Raw genomic sequence first — 20,658 nt, 5'->3', positions numbered from 1 at the left:
CCTGAAGTCATACTCCCTATCATTTGTCCCTTGCTTCTTGCAAACATACATTAACTAGAAGAGGGGTCAACTTATAAAAGTTATCCCCTATCCACAGGATAGGGGATAAGCTTGATTGGTGGGTTTCTGACCGCTGGGACCTCCACCGATCCCAAGAACGGAGTGAATGGAGTGGAGGCTACGCAGTTGCGCTCCCAATCCAATCACTTCAATGATGGCACTGGAGATTACTAAGTTCAAATGATTCAGCAATCTCCAGCGCTGTTACTAAAGAGACCTCCATTCCATTTACTCAGGGACTGACCAGATCAGACACCCACCAATCATAATGTTATTAGATAGGAGATAACTTTAGAACTTGGAACAACTCCTTTAACATGTGATATTTTTGTAGCCTCTAACCCTGGAGACACTGGGTGCTTTCACATGGGCTGGAATTTGGGTGCAACATGCAGATGAATCTGCCGCTGTGGAATTCCACCCCCAAAACCACGTATCTAAATATGGATTTACCGGCAGAGTTCAATTTTCATTTTTGCATCAAAATCTGCTCAGAGGCTTTTTTTGGTGTGGAATTTTCCATTGTGTGTCTTGCAGCCCAATTCCACCTGCCTGAAAGCACCCATGTAGGTCAACGTAGAAGCTCTACACACAAGATGATAGCAGATATTAAGACAAGACATTTGGCATAGTTGTTTCGTGTTTACTTGAAAGGGTTGTCCAGGCCTAGAAAAACATGGCCGCTTTCTTCCAAATACAGCACCACCCTTGTCTGTGGGGTTGTTTCAGCTCAGCTCCATTGAAGTGAATGGGGGAGTGAGCCACAATACCAGACACAACCCACGGACAAGGGTGGCTCTATGTCTGAAATAAAGCAGCCAAGTTTTTCTAAGCCGGGACAACCCATTCGGGCTGCAATTGAATGGCTATATATCAATCCTCTACTCGTGTATTAGTTATATGGACTTTACATTTCTAACTGCTCTTTAATATAACGCAGTCTACAGATTTTGTTAAGCATGATGTTTTCTTCTCTTTCAGACTGCTGATACAGGGATCCTGTCATTTATGTTAATGCTTTTCACGCTGATGTTTTGCATCTCCATATCCATAAGTGTGTTTGGGTGCAAAAGTGTCTGCAGAACAGCTTTTCAAGAAGTGGTAAGTTACTGATCATGTAGTCTGTTGTAGTTACTAAAAGGGTTGCGGTAACTTCCATCAATTTAATGAGGTGGCTGAAGGGTTAGCACTTATATACAAGGCTTTACCATGTGCACAGGTCTTGTACAGTTAGGGCGGCTTCACATTGCCGTATGCTCAAAAAACGCACATTAGCGCAACGTCTTTGCGCAGTGAGCATTGTGCTTTTGTGTGTGTTTTTGCGCATTTTACTATACTTTTTTCACTGTTGGGGACCTTTCACATGTGAGTGTAACACACCGTTCCATGATTTAAAGGGCTAATTAGCCTAATTAGTTCCAGATGTGTCCTTTTTACCATGACATTGTGCAGCATAATGCGCAAATGCGTGGGCATTGGAGGCACTTCCCCGTGACTCCTACTCTTCCTTTGGTGCACAAACACGCGCTGAAATAAAGTATGCTGTGTTTTTTTTTCTGGGTCGAGGGGTGTTGTCTCTCCTTAAAGAGAGCGCTTATAAAATTGTGTGCAGACACCTCGTGGGTGAGTGGGTCAGGGGATGGCATCGTCTCTTCCCAAGGAAAACACCCAGAAGGGCTGTGAGAAAACACCTGAAAAGTGAGTGAGGAGACTTATATGGCCCTGCCCGCTCCTCTGGGTAATTTATGCAAATAAGAAAGAAGGAACAATACCTCTGCAGTGCCACCTATTGGATGGCAGCATTCCTTCAAATCAATGTACGACTCTTTAACAAGTCAGTAAAACAATGATTGTAAATAGGACACCAAGCCAGAAAACCCATACACAGACAGCTGTTTCGGGGCATTTACCCCTCATCAGTATGCAGTAGGTTGCTGGCTTGGCTGGTGATAGGCCTGTAATGTGGGTCAAGAGGGGTGTCGTCTCTCCTTAAGGAGAGCACCCAAAAAGTATGTGGAGACACCTAGGGGGTGAGTGGGTCGAGGGGAGGGGCATCATCCCTCCAAAAGGGGCGTGAGAAGGCACCTAAAAGGTGAGTGTTTTCTTGTGTGCATTCTGCAGCATAAGGTAAATAGGCGTGCTGCGTTTGGATTAGTTGGAGTAATTTTCTACTCCATGTGCAAGAGATTTTAGAAAACTCTTCCACATGACTTGTTCTGTATATACTGTAGATTTGTACTGCAGAATCGACTGCGGAAATTCCACAGCATTTAGGGTTCAAACAGACGAACGTGATTTGGTCCCGTTTTGCAGCCATGATAATCACGGACGCATAACGGGATAAAACCAAACCATTGATTTCCATAATTTCATTTTCACTAGCGGGATTCTCACCCACTTATAGTACTGAACTATGTGCGGGAAAGATAGGGGAGGAACTAACTTCCTGCTGTTTTTTTTTTTTCAAACTCCTGCACAAACTCGCTCGTCTGCAAGCGCTGGTATGCGTGAAACAGCGCACATACCTGCACCTCCTAGGCTAATTAGCCTGTTAAATCGTATTTGCACAGGCATGAGCGCAAAAACACTCACTGCGCAAAAAAATTGCGCAAGAATGGGCGTTTTACATAACACGCTCATCTGAAGCCACCCTACAGGGTCCGGGTGCTGTCCATACGGGCAGTTTCAAACAAACATTGTTTTCTTCCCTTATTCGGCCGTGATATTTGAATGAGGTTTGAAAAGCCGGCGAAGGGGAAGAAATTTTTCCTCATTCATGTGCAACTTAGCTCTGTACGAGTGAGCATAGTTGTGCCTATAGCCGTCTGAAACAGTCTTCAAATACACAGACATGGACGAGAAATTGGGACCTCCTATTGCTGCTGTCAGAATGAACAGCAATTAATTAAAGTATTTAAAGGGTTAATAATCCCGGTTCGGCATGAACTCTGATTGCGGCTGTTGTAGCCTGGTGTCAGCTGTCCAGCACCATCCTAACCCCACCACCCTAGTGCATACATATATGTCCTGCAGCATGAAGGGGTTAAGGAACCAACCAGACCCACAGATCACATAGAATTCTCCCCCTTGTGCACTCAAAGTACCAAATAATCATAGCATAAATGATCATCCTCAATGCAATCTAACATGCCTGCTGACGGGTTCCAGTTGGCAACCCGAAGTTTTTTCTGCATTGTAAACTGAATAAGAAAAAATATAGATTTAATATAGTGTAGCACAGCAGGGGTTAAAGAGCATGCCAAACGGTCACTTTTCTTCTTGTTTGGTTTATTGATACAGTCTTTAACAGAAACATAGATGACTGGGTCTCCAGAGAAATAATAAATATTTGCAACAATAAAAGTCACTTTTCAAGTTTAAAACTCCACAGTCTGTAGGTGAAGTAGGTAAATCCTCAGCTGAGGAGACAGTACAAGTCCATAGGGTTGCAGAGACCTGTGGATGTCCAGAGCGCAGCTGGTCCTTATGCCTTCAATATCTTCAGACTCTGGTCCATTGGCAGGCGTACTCCAGGGGTCCTGCTGGAACCACGCAGTGCCTCATCCACAGCGCCTCTCTGCTCACCCAGGAAGTCACAGCTTAACTGCAGCCAGAATCTCCCAGGCAGACACACCTCCTTCTACATTCCACCTGTCTCCTTAAATGGCATGCTGGACGGGTTGTAAGATCTGGCCTGGAGTAAAAGAGGACTGGACTACATCACAGAGGCTAATAACCTCTGTGACACATACCTTCCACTCCAGACCACACCTCTCACCCTGTTACAATAGATTTACATGATTATGGAAAGTTAATGAAATGTTTCCTCACTTTTACAATAAAATTGTGTTTTATTTCAGAATGTGGTCATCTATCAAACCACATCCTTTAACACCCCAGATGCATCCAGAGAGGCTCCTCCTGACTACACAACAGCCGTGATGTGTGACGTAAAGACCCAGACGTGAAGTCATTGGGATCCACCGGACAGATACGCTCAAGTCTATTCACAAGATGTGAACTGAGACTTTATAACATTTCTAGAACCTGTGTGATATACCGCTGTGTGATATAACGCTCCGCCGGGAAGCAGTATTATAGTATATGTTATACTGTATGACATATTATCACCAACATGTATTCTCTTTTGTGGCCTCTATCCAATGTATACCGTTATTTATATATTCTTACAGCTGAAGAACTGCATTAAAGTAGATCTCCAGGTTTGCGCCTCATTGGATCTCAGTATATGTGCGGCTGTTATCTGCTCTCACTCCTTCTACATGCATTGACTTCCTGTTCCTTGTATGAAAAGAAAAAGCAACATTGCAGTGTAAAGCATGGTGAGCGGCAGAGCTGTTTCTTTGCTGGATGAGCTTTTCAGCACGTATTTATATACAGCAGCCAATATCAACAAGCAGAGCTACAGTGTAAAGTATGAAGGACGGACTAATTAGTTGCCTGAAGGCTGGTTCCACATGGGGGATTGCGATTTTGCTGCGAGAAAATTGTGGAAAAACCACATCTTTTTTCTTGCAACTTTTGAGCATCAGTGCTGCTTTTTCTCGCAAAAACATCACTGCTGCTCGCGATTTTAGCACAGAAATCAATAGGACTTTCTAATGTTAAAATCACATCACCACGCAAGTTTGTGTGTTGCGATGCCATAAAAAGGAGGCTCCATAGGGGAAAAAAAATTAAAATTGCACATCGCAGAAAGACAGAGGATGCCACGATTTTTTATTTTCGCAACATCGCATTAGTGAAAACATCGCAATGGGAAGGAAACCATTGAAAATCATGGATTTCATTAATCAGCTCTTTGACTCACTCTCGTATCACGTGATTTTATCACCTGTGTGAAACCACGCTAAGGACCTTTCACACGGGACAGAACATGGCGTACGCCACAGTAAATTCCGTCTGGACCGGCCGCAATACAGAGAAATACAGGTATTTGCACTGTAGGTCTTAGAAAATCTTGCACGTATATTGGCTCGGTTTTCACACCGAGCCGATATACGTCGTCCTCATCTGCAGGGGGGGGGGGGGGGGCGGGAGGATGGAAGAGCCAGGAGCAGGAACTGAGCTCCCGCCCCCTCTCTGCCTCCTCTCTGCCTCCTCTCCGCCCCTCTGCACTATTTGCAATGAAAGGAAGCAGAACAGGGGTGGGGCTAAGTTCTGAGAACTAGTCCCGCCCCTGTCCCGCCTCTTCCATCCCCCCCCCCCTGCAGATGAGAACGACGTATATCGGCTCAGCGTGAAAACCGAGCTGATCTGCGCTCGTGTGAATCCAGCCTTACTCTGCACTCTGGTCGTTTGCGCTAAAATGCTTGCTACCAGGCAATGTTTTTGCACATGAACAGTGCGGTTGATTTAGATTTGCGCGCATCTGTGCATAGTACATTACTTTTTGCGCACATAGATCCAGTTGACACGCATGTGACACACCCTTACCATGGATTTAATGGCTATTTAAGCCTAATGATGTGTGCTTTTCCCTCCGTTTTGCGCAGTGTCACATTCTTGGCCCTGCATATTGGCGCACATGCAAAATGCAGAAATATAGAGCAGGTCCTACTTTTTTTACATGTGCGCAAAAGGTAATTGTGAGAAGGCAGCCATTGAAATCAATGGGTTTTATTCTCTGTGTGTGGAGGGACGAGTTTGGAACACAAAAAGCCCTAACTGCGACTGTGATGAGTGTGAGAGAAAAAAAAATAAAAATCGCATGTGCTTCCATTACTTAAAATGGTAAGAATTGCATCGCATGGGGGTGTGATACGATTTTTTTTTCGCTCGCATATGAATTAATGGGTGATTCTTAAGGGAAAATTGCCCAAAAATAAAACATGCCACGATTTCTCTAACTCAGGCTAATTTCACACGGTCAAGTGCGACATTGGGCGATGAAACGTGTGATGTCCCTGCGGGTGCGAGGTGTTTTGGGGTCAAAAGCGCCTCTCATCACTTCAGTACAGTTGTGATCCGTACCGCAGGCAAGTGTATCCCATTGCATCGCACTCGCATGCACGCCGTTCAGTGCGTTTTCGAGCTCCATTGAAAACAACGGGCGAGGTGTACTGAGGGAACGCTCAAAGATAGGACACGCTGGGATTTTTTTTCCCGCATTGCAATGCAGAACAAAAAATAAATAAATAAATCGCTCTTATATATGACCCCATTCAGAAGAATGCGGTTCATATTCATGTAAGATCTGTGCGTCTCGCAATTCATCAATCTTCTCGATTTTCTCATGTGTGTAGGCGGCCTCAGTCCGTCGGTCTGAGAGAAAAATTGTTCATGAGAATAACCGGATAGAAATGAATAGGTTCTTTTCATGTGCGAGTTCCGTCCATATTGCAATCGAGTGGACCTCGCGTATGAAAATTGTCCATGTGAACGCACCCTCAGGGCTTATTTATACGGCGTATATTGGCTGGGTTTTCATGCCTGGCCGATATACGCTGCCCCTCTGATGCATTGGTTTACAATGCATCAGTGCACAGGGGCGTATTTCCGTGGCGTAAAAGCACCCAACCAGGCGCTTTCACACAGCTGCGTAGATTCCTATGGGAGCCTATGCTAGCTGCCGGAGAAGGGAGGTGGGAGGGAGTTTAGCAGTTTGCAATGAGAGGGGCAGGGCTATCGTCCGCCCCTCCCATTGCTGGCTGTGGTGAGAGGGCCGGAGATTAGCTCCACCTCATCCCGCCACCCATCCCATTGCAAATGGTCGGAGGGGAGGAGAGAGGAGGTGAGCCAGCGAGGGGGAAGAAAGGGGGAATGTCTCCCCAGGCCCCACGGCATTGCAGCCTCGGTGTGTATGCGCTAAGCTCTTTGCCATTCGGCAGGAGCACATAAAATGCCTACGGCCGTGTAGATGGGCCCTTACTCTCAGATTAGGATTTCAGATTTCCAATCATGTCCATAAAGCCACATACAGGGTACATTTACATGTAAAGGAAAAGCTGCGATACTTGAGCAGTGGCATTCCGTGGCAAATTTCCCAGTATTTCAGCATCCAAACAGCTTCCGCAGCTGATTTCATAAAATACTGCACGCTTGTTTTTTGCAATATGGAGTAAAGTAACGAAAGCTGCATTTTTAAAAGGGAGCCTGCCCTGTACTTCATGCTGTCCTCACTGAGAGCAGCATACAATAGTTACAGACATGCTGCTAATGGAGTAATATACAGTGGTTTTTAAGAACTTACAGCTTGTTACTGCAGCTCCCAACAGGAGATGAGTCCAATTCACTCATAAAGCACTGCTAACCCCACCCACTTGACAGTCTTCTAGTTATTACACTGCATACCAAAAAAAAAACTGTCAGTTAATTTCAACTCACCTGAATAGTCGCTATTGATCAAAAGTCATGTGGTGTAAAGTCACAGTTGTTCGTCCTTGATGACTTGTGAGCGAATTTGCATGGAGATCCCTCTATGAACAATATATCAGCAAACAGCTAATTAACAATCGTCGCTCTGCACAAAAGAGAACGACTGGATGATACTCCATGGAAGGTAGCCGTACGTAGAAACATCACATAACGTAACACAATAAAAGTAAAGTAATTGAAAGTGTAATCAAACTGCACACAGAAAGTTCTATTAAAGTATTAAGAATCAGGTTAAACTTTGCTACATCTGTGGTTTGTATTATAAGTTCTCAGTATTGTTGTATCTTGTCTCCACCTATTTTTCATGGTGGTGACAAGATGAACGCCCCCCAAGCGACGCCCACAATTTTTTTGGCTGGCCTGGAGAATAGGTGGACATTATCTCCCCTCGAGCCTCGTGTCACTCCGCCCTCTGGCGCTGTACCTTGTGCCTTGTAACCGGCTTCTGCACAGTGAACTTCCCACACACGTGCCCTCCTGTGTTCTCCAGCACTCCACCAACGCCGGCAACGAAGCAAGCTCCTGAAAGTGCCTACGGCAGGGCCGCTTTTGCTCCTGGCCAGGCAGCTCCTGGAACCGGCGCCAGCAGTGCAGCTGCGAGCGCTGCAGCTTCTGGCCAGCCAGCCCCCGGGGGCGGCTCCGGCAGGGCCGCTGCCGCCGTTCCTGTATGCGGCCAGCTCCTGGAAGCTGCTTCGGCAGTCCCGCTGCGGCCGCTCCTGCTAGGACAGCTCCTGGATGTGGCTCTGGCAGTGACGCATCAGCAGCTCCTGGACTGGAGCGCAGCCAGACACAGAGGCCATTGGGGGTCAGCATGGAGGCAGACAGCGTCTCTGGTATCGCTGGGGGACAAGAGCGCAGGCATACACAGCTTTCAGCGGGAGTGCAGATGGGACAGCGGCACAGACAGCTGTCAGTGGGGGACAGAAGCGCAGGTATACACAGTGCAGAACCCGGTTACAGGGAACGAAGCACAGCGCCGCAGGGCTTAGTGACAGGAGGGTGGAAGGGAGATAATGCCCACCCATTCTCCATGGCAGCCAATAAAATTGTGGGCGTTGTTTGTGTGCATTCATCTTGTCTCCATCCATTCTTCATGGTGGTGACAAGGTACAATAGTACCCAAGTTCTCACTATATCCCCTGCTTGCTGTCAGTGGATGATAACATGCCTGTTTATGTCCAGAAGCTGTAAAGTCTACAGACCTGACAACTAATGGCCCTTTTACACGGGATGACAGCCGGCTCAACGACTGCAGGAGCGCTGACCTCACCGCTCCTGCAGTCGTTTGAGAAAAAAAAATGCTAAATTGCTTATTTAATGTAAAAAAAAATAACTATACAAAGTATAAATTATGAATTTAAAATTGCTGTCAATGTAAAAATAGGTTATTTTCATGTATCTTTTTTGACCTCTTTGAACACGGATCTGGGTCTGGATGTTTCCTTCCAGAAATGCACATTTACTGAATGTGAAAATGGGACAGTTCCAAAAAAAGTTAGAAACACAACTCTAGGTCACATCCCTCAGGAAAGGGTCACAGATTCTTTTCTGAAAAACAGTCATATGATCACAGTGAGAGGAAATATCTCAGCATACTCTCTGCTCTTCGGAATTCACCAGGCGTCATAATATCAGGTGCCGAGTGTACAGATCTACACATCCAGAAGTTTACAGCTCTTCCCTGTGAGCACTAAGAGGATACTTCACTGGGTCTGTTCTATCCGTGCTTCTTCCAATGGGCGCATGCACAAATGCGCTCGCCGCTATGGAGCATATTTGCGCATGAACTTGTCAAAAGTTTTTTGTTTTTTTTTAACATACAAACTCCACGCTATTGCAAGCAGACAAAAAAAATCTGAAAGATAGGTCCTGCCCTATCTCTTCTCGCACGTAGTGATATTGCGCATAGTAATATCGCATGAGAATTACGCTGGTGAAAGCAAAACTATTGAAATCAATGATTTTGTTACGTCACATTTTGCGGGCATGATTTTCACACCTGCAAAATGTTCCGAAATCGCAGTCGTATGAAGAAGCCCTAAGTGGAAGTTTCATACCAATGTAGCAAAACTGAGATTTGTCAGATATTCTGAGGCTTATGGATTAAATAGACGAACATGTTTGTGAAGGTTTTTGGGCATGTGAAAATCACACCCGCTAAAAATGATGAAGCGAAGCCATTGATTTCAATTGATTCGTTCTCATGAGCGTGTTTCTTGTGTGCAATTCCTATGCATGAGAAAACATAGGCCTTGCCCTATTTTTCAGCTTTTTTTTGTGATTTAAAGGGGTTGTCTCGCGGCAGCAAGTGGGGTTATACACTTCCGTATGGCCATATTAATGCACTTTGTAATGTACATCGTGCATTAAATATTGGCCATACAGAAGTTATTCACTTACCTGCTCCGTTGCTAGCGTCCCCGTCGCCATGGATCCGTCTAATTCTGATGTCTTCTTGCTTTTTTAGATGCGCTTGCGCTGTGCGGTCTTCTCCCCTTCTGCTCGGTCCAGGCACGAGCAGCGTTCTGGCTCCGCCCCCTTCTACGCATCATCGCGTAGCTACGCCCCGTCACGTGTGCCGATTCCAGCCAATCAGGAGGCTGGAATCGGCAATGGAACGCACAGAGCCTATGGTGCACCATGGGAGAAGACCCGCGGTGCACCATGGGAGAAAACCGCAGTGCATCCCTGGGAAAGGACCGGCGGCCATCTTGGGAGAAGATTTTTTAAAGTCCTTATTTCGTCGGCTCGGTAAGTAGCAAGCGGCTTAAAAACTGCTTTACTTTGCTATTTTATGCCAGGGGGTGACAGGGGGAATGGGGTAAGGTAAAATTTTGAGGTTTGCTGCGAGACAACCCCTTTAAGTGTTACTGCAGGGGGGTTGTCTTCATCCCATTGCTGTCGATGCGGCGGCAGCAGTGTCAGCCCCATTGAAAGCAATGGGATAGCATCACGGTCCTCTGCAACAGCTTTCATCCCAGCAGGGAGTCCCATCATCACTGAAGACTGTGACAGTGCTGTCAGTGTTCAGTGATGAGGGGACCTTCGTGAAGCAGCTGCTCGAGTGAACGGCCAAAGTTTCATGCACTTCGCATATGAAACTTTGCCTATTCAAGTGTTTTCCGCTTATGCAAGGAGCACATTTTTTTTCATGCACATAGGCCCACAAAAAAACACACTTGTCTGACCGAGGGTCAATGATGTGTCCCTTTTTTTCCCCTTTTTTCCTCCCCCTTTTAAAAAATAATGCACTACTTTGATAGATCGGACTTTTATGGACGCGGCAATGCCAAATATGTATTTTTGTTTTATGATTTAGATTCTTTCATTCTAAATATTGCAAAAGGGGGTGATTTAAACTTTTACTACTTTTTTTTTTAGAATGAGTAAAACTTTATTTTTCTTATTTTTACTTTCTTTTTTTAGTCCCCCAGGGTACCACAACTAGCGATGCTTCTCCTGCAGTAGAATGCAATGCCATAGCATTACATCATACTGCGATTGGGCTCGCAGTCTATAAAGCCAGTTCACAAGGACCCTTCAGAAGGTCCCCGGCTGCCATGACACCCACACGGCTCCCTGCGATCTCAAAATTGACAGCGGCATTTAAAGGGTTAACAGTTCCGATCAGCCGTGTGGCTGATGGGAGTTGTTGCCGCCGGGTGATGGCTGTAATAAACAGGCGGCGCCCGCGGTGTATACAAGCATACTCTAACGCTGCAGTACGTAAATGTACGCCCTGCCGTGGGAAGGAGTTAAAAAAAAAAAAGTTTTTAACATATTTAAAATAAAAGAATCTAAATAATACAACAAAGAAAAACATATTTGCTATTGCTGCATCTATAAAAGTCCGATCTATCAAAGTAATGCATTATTTATCTCGCACAGTGAACATAGTCATTAACAAAAACAACGCCAGATTTGCGCTTTTTTGGTCACCCTGCTTCCAAGAAAAAATGTAATAAAAAGCAATAAAAAAGTTGTATGTGTTCCTAAATGGTACCAATAGAAAACAAAAAAACGAGACCTCCCACAACTATGTTGACGGAAAATTAAAAAAGTTTTCGCTGGCAGAAGATGGCGGCAGAAAATAATTTTTAAAAATTGGTTATCTTTGGAAAGAAATAAAAGTAGTTCCTCATAAACAAACATGACAGTTTATTCTGAAAAGTCACCTAAAAGTATAGATATGCTTTAAAGACCACTTGAAATGTCTCCAGTGACTACTTTTGAAATGTGGGGATTAAAATATCCTTTTTTAATCTAGTACTGTGGAGAAAAATTGAGGAAATGACTAAACGTTGTTATGTCCTGCTCCAGGTGACCTAATTGAGTACAGAAATAAATCACATTCTCTTCCGCATCATCTTTACCATCACGCAAAAGAAACAGTCCTGGGCGTGGAGTCACTGTTTACTGACCGATTTGACTTTGGGTTACTAATGAGAGCTGCACCTAGGGGTCCCTGGTTTTTCTCTTTTAACCCCTTTTTGAGGGATCTGGTCTTAGCTGCAGGGACCCTTACGCCATTACCCTAAAACTAGTCTCTCAACAGTGGCAGCTGACTATAGTGCGGCACTGGAAGAGAAAGCAGAGATATAGTCGATATATCAAGCTGAGGTCAGAACAGGAAGAGTTCATGCAACATAGCGAGAGACACTCAGAAGGTCAGGGCATAGTCAAGAAATGAACTAAGGTCAGGATAGAAGTGAGGAAAGCTGGGTGAACAGGCACGGGTCAGAACTAGGAATTAAGCAAGAATCAGTAATACCTTCACAAAACAAGCAAACTATTGCTCAGGTACCCTAGAGTGGGAGAGAGTGCCTTTTAGAGAACCCGGAAAGCAGCTGGAGTGGCTGTGGATGGGAAAGCTGGGTGTGCGTACTGCTGTCGAAGAGGCAAGCCCTAACATGTAAGTACTTTAAGCGTTTAGGCAATGGCAGGAGGGATAATATGGCATGTCACAGGAGCGCTAGTGACAGAGGCCAGTGACAGAAAAGGTTGAGTAAGGACACCACTAGTTGTGGCCAGTGGCAATCACATAATGTCACTTAATAGACATCTTTTAAACACTGGTGGTGTTTCTTGGTCTGGAATTATGGTAAGTAAATGGATGTAAGCTGAACACCAGATCTACACCTGAAAATACATATAAATAATTACATGATACCTAAAGGGGTTGTCTGACTTTAAAAAATGTAAACATCTGCCCATGCTATAAAATACAAAAAGAAACAAAACTCGCCTCTCTTCTTTGCCCCCGGGAAACAGTGCAACGGCTCAGGTGACAATCCAAGTCTGTGTTGACAGTAGAATTCAGGTGATCACTCCAGCATCACTGCCTGTTCTCTTGGCATCACTGCTCACATTCTGGGCATCATGATATCAGGAGTTCGGAACAGTGAGGGCGCCCACCCACTGACGTTTGCGATTTTCGTGCGTGAAAAACGCTGCGTTTTCGCAGCGTTTTTCCCGTGTTTTTCGCGGCGTTTTTTGCCGCGCTCTCGCTGCGTTTTCGCGGCTTTTCCATTCATTTCCATTGACTTTCATGGGTGCATTAGGAGAAAAATAAGGACACATATGCAACTGACAGTTCCTATGTTAAAAAACGCAACGCAACGCAGAAAAAAAACGCCAGTGGACAGGAGTACATTCATTTCTAATTGCTCTTGAGAAAAAACGCAAAACGCAAAGAAAAAAAAATCGCCAGTGGGTGGGCGCCCTAACGCTGCAGCTTCTGATTGTCTGCCGCGGTCACCTGACTTGGAAAAAGAGAGGTGAGTATTGTTTATTTTGTTATTTTATAGCATGGTCAGATGTTAAAAAAACCTTTAAGAGGGTAAGTAGCAGCCAAGTGCTGCTAATTCCCACCTTTTACAGAAGTGGTCACAGTAGCTGATAATCAATTAATCAGGGGCATTTAATTAGCAGCACCTGGCTGCTACTTACTCTCTTAATGCCTATGGTAGCAGTATAATTTCCTCTTTCTTTTTCTCTTAGGATAGATATATGTTATCCCAGGCCTGTTTAAAGGGACGCTGATACCACCATCTCAACTTCAAAATTAAAGAGGTTGTCTGGTTAAGATGTGGTTCCTGTGGTTCACAGGAAATCAGGTGACTTCTGCAGCCAATGAGAGGGTGTAGCGTCACATTCCTGAACCCCTGAAATCATGGCGCCCGGGATGTGAGTGCTGATGCCAGAAGAATGAGTGGTAATGCTGCAGCCTCTTATTGACTACAGCAGTCACTGTATTTCCTGTGACATCACCCTCCCCAAAAGTCACTGGGACCACAGTGGGGTTGCATCGCTCGATCCCAGTGGCCACGGAGGAGTAAGTATAATTCACTTTATTATTTTAATACAGGGGGTCCTATTGAAATGAGGTTGTCCAGTAACTGGCCACACTGACTTTTTCTTAATTTTCAGCCGTTACTTGGGAACTCTGTGTATCAGGATAAAGGGGAAGTGGTTAGATTAGCAGCTCATGAATCATTGTGACTCTGCTTGGCCAGATGACTTTTCTCTGCTCATTACATGCGTCATAGAATAACTTTGAAACCCAAATACATGGGTTCATTACAAAAAGAGAAGTGATTGATGTTTCATCTCTTTCCTCCAGTGAAGATGTGGCAATGAGATGGTGCTGACAAGTTTTCTTTAAGTTCACTTATAGTTGATTTTCCAACCACATCTGCTGGAAGTTTGTTCCAAGCATCTACTAATTTTTCTGTAAAAAAAAATATTTTCTGATGTTGCATCTGATCTTCTCCCCTCAAAAAATCTCAGACAGAGCCCCCTTGTTTTAATGTTAAATTTCTTACTAGAAGCATTTCCCTCCTGAACCTTAATGAAATGTTAGCGTAGGTTTGTATTGCATTCAGGAACCCACCTATGATTTCCTTCCTGATTTTCTGTCTGAAATGCAGAAAACAGCAAAAAGTTAGCTTCACTGTTCTGTCTGGCTAAAATGTTTGGAACAGATGGGAACCTGCTCAAACAGAGATCAAAGCATGCAAACTTTAGTCATTGACTAATGCAAGCCTATGCTTCCGTTCTGGGTTCTTTCTGAATGATGTTTTCAGCATTTCACATGGAAACCATAGATGGGTTCATGATTGCAATATGAACCTACCCCAACATCCTTAGTATTAATAATATCCAATAACATTTAGGGCTCAGTCACACGGGTGCACGATAAGAGGGCTGCATGACCGGCTCCATTGCTGACCATGTGTTCTATCTGCTGGCCGGTGCGGAGAGTCATCCACATCGGCAGTGCAACAGTCTTTTCATGCAGAAACACGGGTGCTTCGGCGCCCGTGTGACTGAGCCCTTATTTGGTGAAGCTGGTAAAACCGCACTTATGTGTGCCATCCTCGATCTAAGGCCAAACAAAAAAACAAAGGATTTGGTACCATGTTATCCACATTAGTTCCCCTCCCCTTTGCATTTGTATGTTATCATTAGAGATGAGCGAGTATACTCGCTAAGGCTAACTACTCGAGCGAGTAGTGCCTTAGCCGAGTATCCTCCCGCTCGTCTGTAAAGATTCGGCTGCCGGCGCGTGAGACAGGTGAGTTGCGGCGGTGAGCGGGGGGGAGAGAGGGAGAGAGAGATCTCCCCTCCGTTCCTCCCCGCTCCCCACCCCCTGCCGGCCCCCGAATCTTTATGGACAAGCGGGAGGATACTCGGCTAAGGCACTACTCGCTCGAGTAGTTAGCTTTAGCGAGTATACTTGCTCATCTCTAGTTATCATTATGTGCCATTCAAACTAGTTTCATTCATAACCTGACGAAGGGGGCAATATCTCCGAAAGTTTGTTGTAACATCATATATGCTTGTTAGCCATTAAAAGGTATCATATCTACAAGATCACTTGTTTTTTTCTCACTGAGAACAATCATACTTCGATCTAAGACCATAATATTAAAAGGCGTTTCCCACTATAATAGGATAAGTCATAACTTATTGATTAGTGGGAGTCTGATTCCTAAGAAAATTGAAAAAACTTGGTTAGTTTGCCACCTCTTTCATAAAAGCTGATAGCTCTTGTATGGATATTTCTTGGGTTAGACTCATCCAAGAAGTCCACCAGAAGAAGGGGAGCATTGAGAATATGCTTGGTGGGATAGATCTTTCCAAGAAAAGATCAGTGATGTTGGAACTGGCTGATATTAAAGCAAAGTCCGGCACATAGGAGACGGGGTTTGAAGAATTAGAAAATACCAACACTTCAAGCTCCACACATTTTAACGGGCTGACCTTACTTGTCGCACAGCAAAATATTGACAGACCACTGACACTAATAAGAGACCAGGAAAATAGAAGCAGACACCGCAATGGCAGAATTAAAATTCTCCTTAAATCACGGGCTTCTAACTCTCTCAGGTCCATAGCAAAGAAAGAAAGCCATCACCATTGGTGGCCCACCGAGAAACATCATATGCGGTCTTCTTTCATTTCTTGATACATGAGCTATCCTAGCCACAACCAGCACCAATGAGCAGTTAAAGTATGAAGACGCTAACATCCAATTCTTCCAGGATCTGGCTTCTTCCACACACGACAAAAGAAGACAATTATAACCTCTTCTAGAAGTTCTTTGAGCAAATAACCTGCATTACTCCTGGTTGTACCCATTTGGGCTAATAATGGAAAGCAAGCCTATTATAATTCACATTCTCTTCGACAGGGCCTTGAAGGAGATCCACCACCGATTCAGTTTGATTCCTGCCTGCTACTGCGAGAAATGGAAATGCTGCCAGTGAAGCAGAATCCTGTACCATTTTCTTGAAACCATGTACAATGGAAGGAGACCCCCAGATTTCAATCTCCAAAGAACAGGAAAATGCACACCAAGCTCTACTTTCCTTCATAGAGGCCCATGAAGGAGCATCCAATCACCAGAACATTGAATGGATGGGTGTCAGCCCCTTAGGCTCGGCCCATTTACAGTTTAACCACATAACTCAGTCCGGTTGTTTGAACCCTTTCCAATCTAATTTGTATCCTGGTTTTCCTAGGGTGGTTACTCTTTTTCTGCCGTTATACAACGGCACTATATGCTGGCTAAAGCCAGTACTGCATGAGGTGACTCATTGGATAGGCTCCAAGGCAGAGGGGCAGGAATATACAGTAAGAGAACCCCAACGGACGTCTACCAACATCGGAGCTGTACAGCCTTAAATCATAATGTCTTTAGACGTCGGACAGTGGATTGGAAAGGGTTAATCACATTTTATAATTGCTTTGGTTCTCCTGGAAGACTTTGAGGTCCTTTGTCAGTGGTTTGAGCTCATAATTGCTATCCTGATAGCTCCATCACAAGACCTCTGCTTTCTGAATCGTGGACTCTCTTCCCATGATGGAATAACGATAACGTATCCTTTAACACCTACACTATATTTGTTTCCAGTCTCAAGTTGATTGACTCCTTTCTTTGTTTACCCAATCTCTCCTTGTCTATATATTGTGTAAGCTAGCTGACTGCATCCCTTTAAAGTAATATTTTGCCTCTACTGTATTCCCCTGGCTTCTGGGGGAAGTCGATTGGTCCTGCACCAGGAAGCCCTCAAGGACCCCACGGACTGGCCTTATCTACTGCCTGGGGAAAGATCGGGAAACCAAGATAACAGGTTTTGGGGCACTGGGGCTTGTACCTCTTGGTGATTGGCCTGGGGTGACCCCACCCCCCTCCTTCGGTGGAGATGTATTTATTGCCTAGATGCAGAATATATCTTAGTTGAGGCCCAACCAGGGCCTTTTTCAACCAACACAGTCATTATGATCCCACTTGAAAACATTTTCTCAAAACTGGTTGGATGCCCTCCCTACAGTTGTAACCTCACCATTAGTCTCAAAGTCTTCTTATTTGGGTATAGTAGCTGGATACAGTAGAGACATGTTGATGCAAACCCACTACTAGTCTTACATTGCCCTACATAGCCCACTACAGTACGATTGGGAAACTCCTTTTGTCAGTGTTTCTAAACGATCTTCTCTCTGCTGCTCAGTCAGGTTGTTTCCTTGAACCCCCGGCTTTCAGCGGGGAGAGGATACATGGCTGCAGGGAAACTCGGGCCTCCACTTGACGCTTAATTAGTTGCTTCAATCTATATCCCCCATACCTACCTATCTTCTTGACCACTACCTCAATTGCACATTTGTGTGATTATTTCCCCCCAAGGGAACCTTAATTCACAAGTTTATCTCTAAAAAGGGAAAACACAAAGACTGTTATCTTTAACCCTTAGTAATGAACACAGTTGCCTGCACATCCTTAAATACCAAAAGCTTAAACTCCGCAGAGAAGACGAGCCAAGTGCTCTGGTTTCTTAAGAAACTTAAAACATCTATCGCATTTCTCCAAGAAACACATTTCAAGGGCAACAGGGTACCAAAACTTCCCAAACACTACTTCTGTAATTGGTCCTTCAGCAAACCCTCATCGACAACAACAAAGGGCATATCCATCACGCTACATTAGAGATGAGCGAGCACCAAAATGCTTGAGTGCTCGTTACTCGAGTCGAACTTTCAGTGATGCTCGAGAGTTCGTTTCGAGTAACGAACCCCATTGAAGTCAATGGGCGACTCGAGCATTTTTGTATATGACTGGTGCTCCGCTAAGGTTTTCATTTGTGAAAATCTTAGCAAATCACCAAAGTCATGTAAAAAACACAGAAATGGATAGGGCAGGCGAGGAGCAACATGCAGGGCTGCATTTTGGGCTCCGAGGTCTCACTATTAAGCCACAATAGTGGCAAGAGTGAGACCCCCCCCCCCCTGCACTGTCAGCATTAAGATCGTTCTCCTCTACCACAGCTGTAACAGCTGTGGCAGAGAAGAACGATGTTAGCCCATTGAATTCAATGGAGCTGGCACACCTGGATTCTTTTTCAGGGAAGGGCTTTACATATAAGCCATTCCCTGGAAATGAATTAAAAGTGATTTAAAAAACAAAAAAAATAGATACTCACCTCCCTTCAGCTGCCGGGGCACAGCCCAGTCTTCTCCTGCTGTCCCCTGCACTGTGGTGCTGAACTGCTGTCATTCAGCTGGGAGCTGCGCTGAGCCAATCAGAGACAGCATTCACTCACCCATTCATGAATTCATGAATGGGTGTGAGTGAGATCTGCCTCTGATTGGTCAGGCTGTTACCAATCAGAGCCAGCTCATTCAGCAGGCAGGGATTTTAAATCCCCGGCTGCTGAATACTACAGAGAGCAGTTCAGGAGAACTGCCAGCTGGCCGCAGCTGAACTCCGTCTGCCGGGAGCAGGTGAGTATACATATATTTGTTATTTTTACACATTTCTGGATGAATTGCAGGGAAGGGCTTATATATTTAAGCCCTTCCCGAAAATTCATCCCGCTCTCGCCGGCAGCCCATTGTTTTCAACGGAGCCGGCTGTATTGCCGGCTCCATTGAATTTAATGGGCTAACATCGTTCTGCCGGGACAAGGTGAGTATATATTTTTTTTACTTTTTACACATTTTAGGATGATTTTCAGGTAAGGGCTTATATTTTTAAGCCCTTCCCAAAACTTCATCCCGCGCTAGCCGGCAGCCCATTGCTTTTAATGGAGCCGGCTGTATTGCCGGCTCCATTGAATTCAATGGTCAGTGCTCGTTTAATCGAGACGAGCACCACGCAATGCTTGTCTCGAGTAACGAGCATCTTGAGCACCATAATACTCGAACGAGCATCAAGCTCGGACGAGTATGCTCGCTCATCTCTACGCTACATCACTTCATCCTATTCACCCTCAACAATCAGTTTACGGACACAGAGGGCAGAAATCCACTCAACTACCTATACCATAGGTAATCTCTATGCTCCTAACAAAAAACATGTAGCCTGGTTAACTTGAGCACTAGAGAAACTAAAATTATTTGCAGAGGGTCAAATCATTCTGGGCATAGATTTAAATGTAACATTAAACCACCTACTGGACTCTTTCTCGAGGAAGTCCCAGATCTCGTAAAATGCACTTAAAAAATTACCCAGCCTCTTGGCTGCATATGAGGGCTGCATATCGTAGATACATGGAGTCGACCAGAGATTACTTTTTTACTCCTCAGTATACAGATCCCACTAGAGAATAGATTACATTCTTCCCTCGTCAAACTTAATCTCACATGTCAAACAGGGAACATAACCGTATCAGACCACGCTCCGGTGACAACCACCCTAGCTCTACCATCTTCTCTACATAAAAGTTGGTGTTGGAGGCTAAACAAATCACTTTTTTACAATCAGGAGATCTACGATAGCATTTCCACACACTTGGAGCATTTCTTTAAAGATAATTCGCACTCTACCGTCAGTCAACCAGTCTTATGGGAAACAAACAAGAGCATCAAAGGCATTTTAATAGCACTAGGTTCCAAATTAAAAAGGCAAAAACAGAAAGAGGTAGATGATACTTTAACCCAAATCTCTAGTTGAGGAAGATTATTCATGCAGAAAAAAGCTCAGCCTGTCCAGGCAAACCTAACCTCTCTGAGGGCTCAGTCAGATGAGCGAATTTTAAACGCATGCATAGTTGCGATTTCGATTCACATCTATTAGAACAATGCTTTCCAATGAAAGCAGTCACATGTCTGTTTTTACATGCAAATAAAATTCGCACCTATAAAAGAATTGGACAGCATCTCGCAATTCACACACGATCCTCAAATTCACACATATAGTGCGGTCCCATTGAAAGCAAATGGGAGAGGATCGCTATTCCCTGCTGCGGCTGTGACAACTGCAGCAGGGGATTCTTTGGATGTAGAACCAAACTATCACAACCAGGGGCTTCACCTTACCGTCAATATGGCCAGCAGCAGCACCGGCCCTATTGAAAAAATACATCGCGCTCCCCTGTCACATCTGTGACAACTATGGCTGAACTATCCCTGAAAGCAATGGGATGAAGGCAACCACTGCAGCGCTGATTTTTTAAAATATTTTTTTTTTTTTGGGGGGGGGGGGAGGGTGGCTTGAAATGTAAGCCCTACTCCAAAAATAATCGCTGTAAAAAAAATTGAACCCACCAGACAGGTAGAAGAACCATACAGCGCTTCTAGCTTAGTTATTTGACCCAGGTATAAAAAAGTCGTCTCCACTGTGAGACTTTACCTGAAATAACTGCGGACACCATACTTTGAATTAAATTTGGCCAGAACAGCCATGTTTATTAACAAAAC

At 44.7% G+C, this 20,658-nt stretch overlaps 1 protein-coding gene across 1 annotated transcript in view; it reads left to right on the top strand.

Moving 5' to 3' along the window:
- LOC136633533 (uncharacterized) overlaps nucleotides 1-20,658 on the top strand; it is a 75,299-nt gene that overhangs the window by 13,002 nt on the left and 41,639 nt on the right. Inside the window, exons 9-10 of the mRNA XM_066609293.1 lie at nucleotides 1,042-1,161; nucleotides 3,921-4,024. Coding sequence (XP_066465390.1) covers nucleotides 1,042-1,161; nucleotides 3,921-4,024 — 224 coding nt within the window. The remainder of the gene's footprint in view (nucleotides 1-1,041; nucleotides 1,162-3,920; nucleotides 4,025-20,658) is intronic.

The sequence above is a fragment of the Eleutherodactylus coqui genome, chromosome 6 (assembly GCF_035609145.1).
Source record: "Eleutherodactylus coqui strain aEleCoq1 chromosome 6, aEleCoq1.hap1, whole genome shotgun sequence".
NCBI lineage: Eukaryota > Metazoa > Chordata > Amphibia > Anura > Eleutherodactylidae > Eleutherodactylus > Eleutherodactylus coqui.
This window is presented reverse-complemented; position numbering and strand designations above follow the sequence as displayed.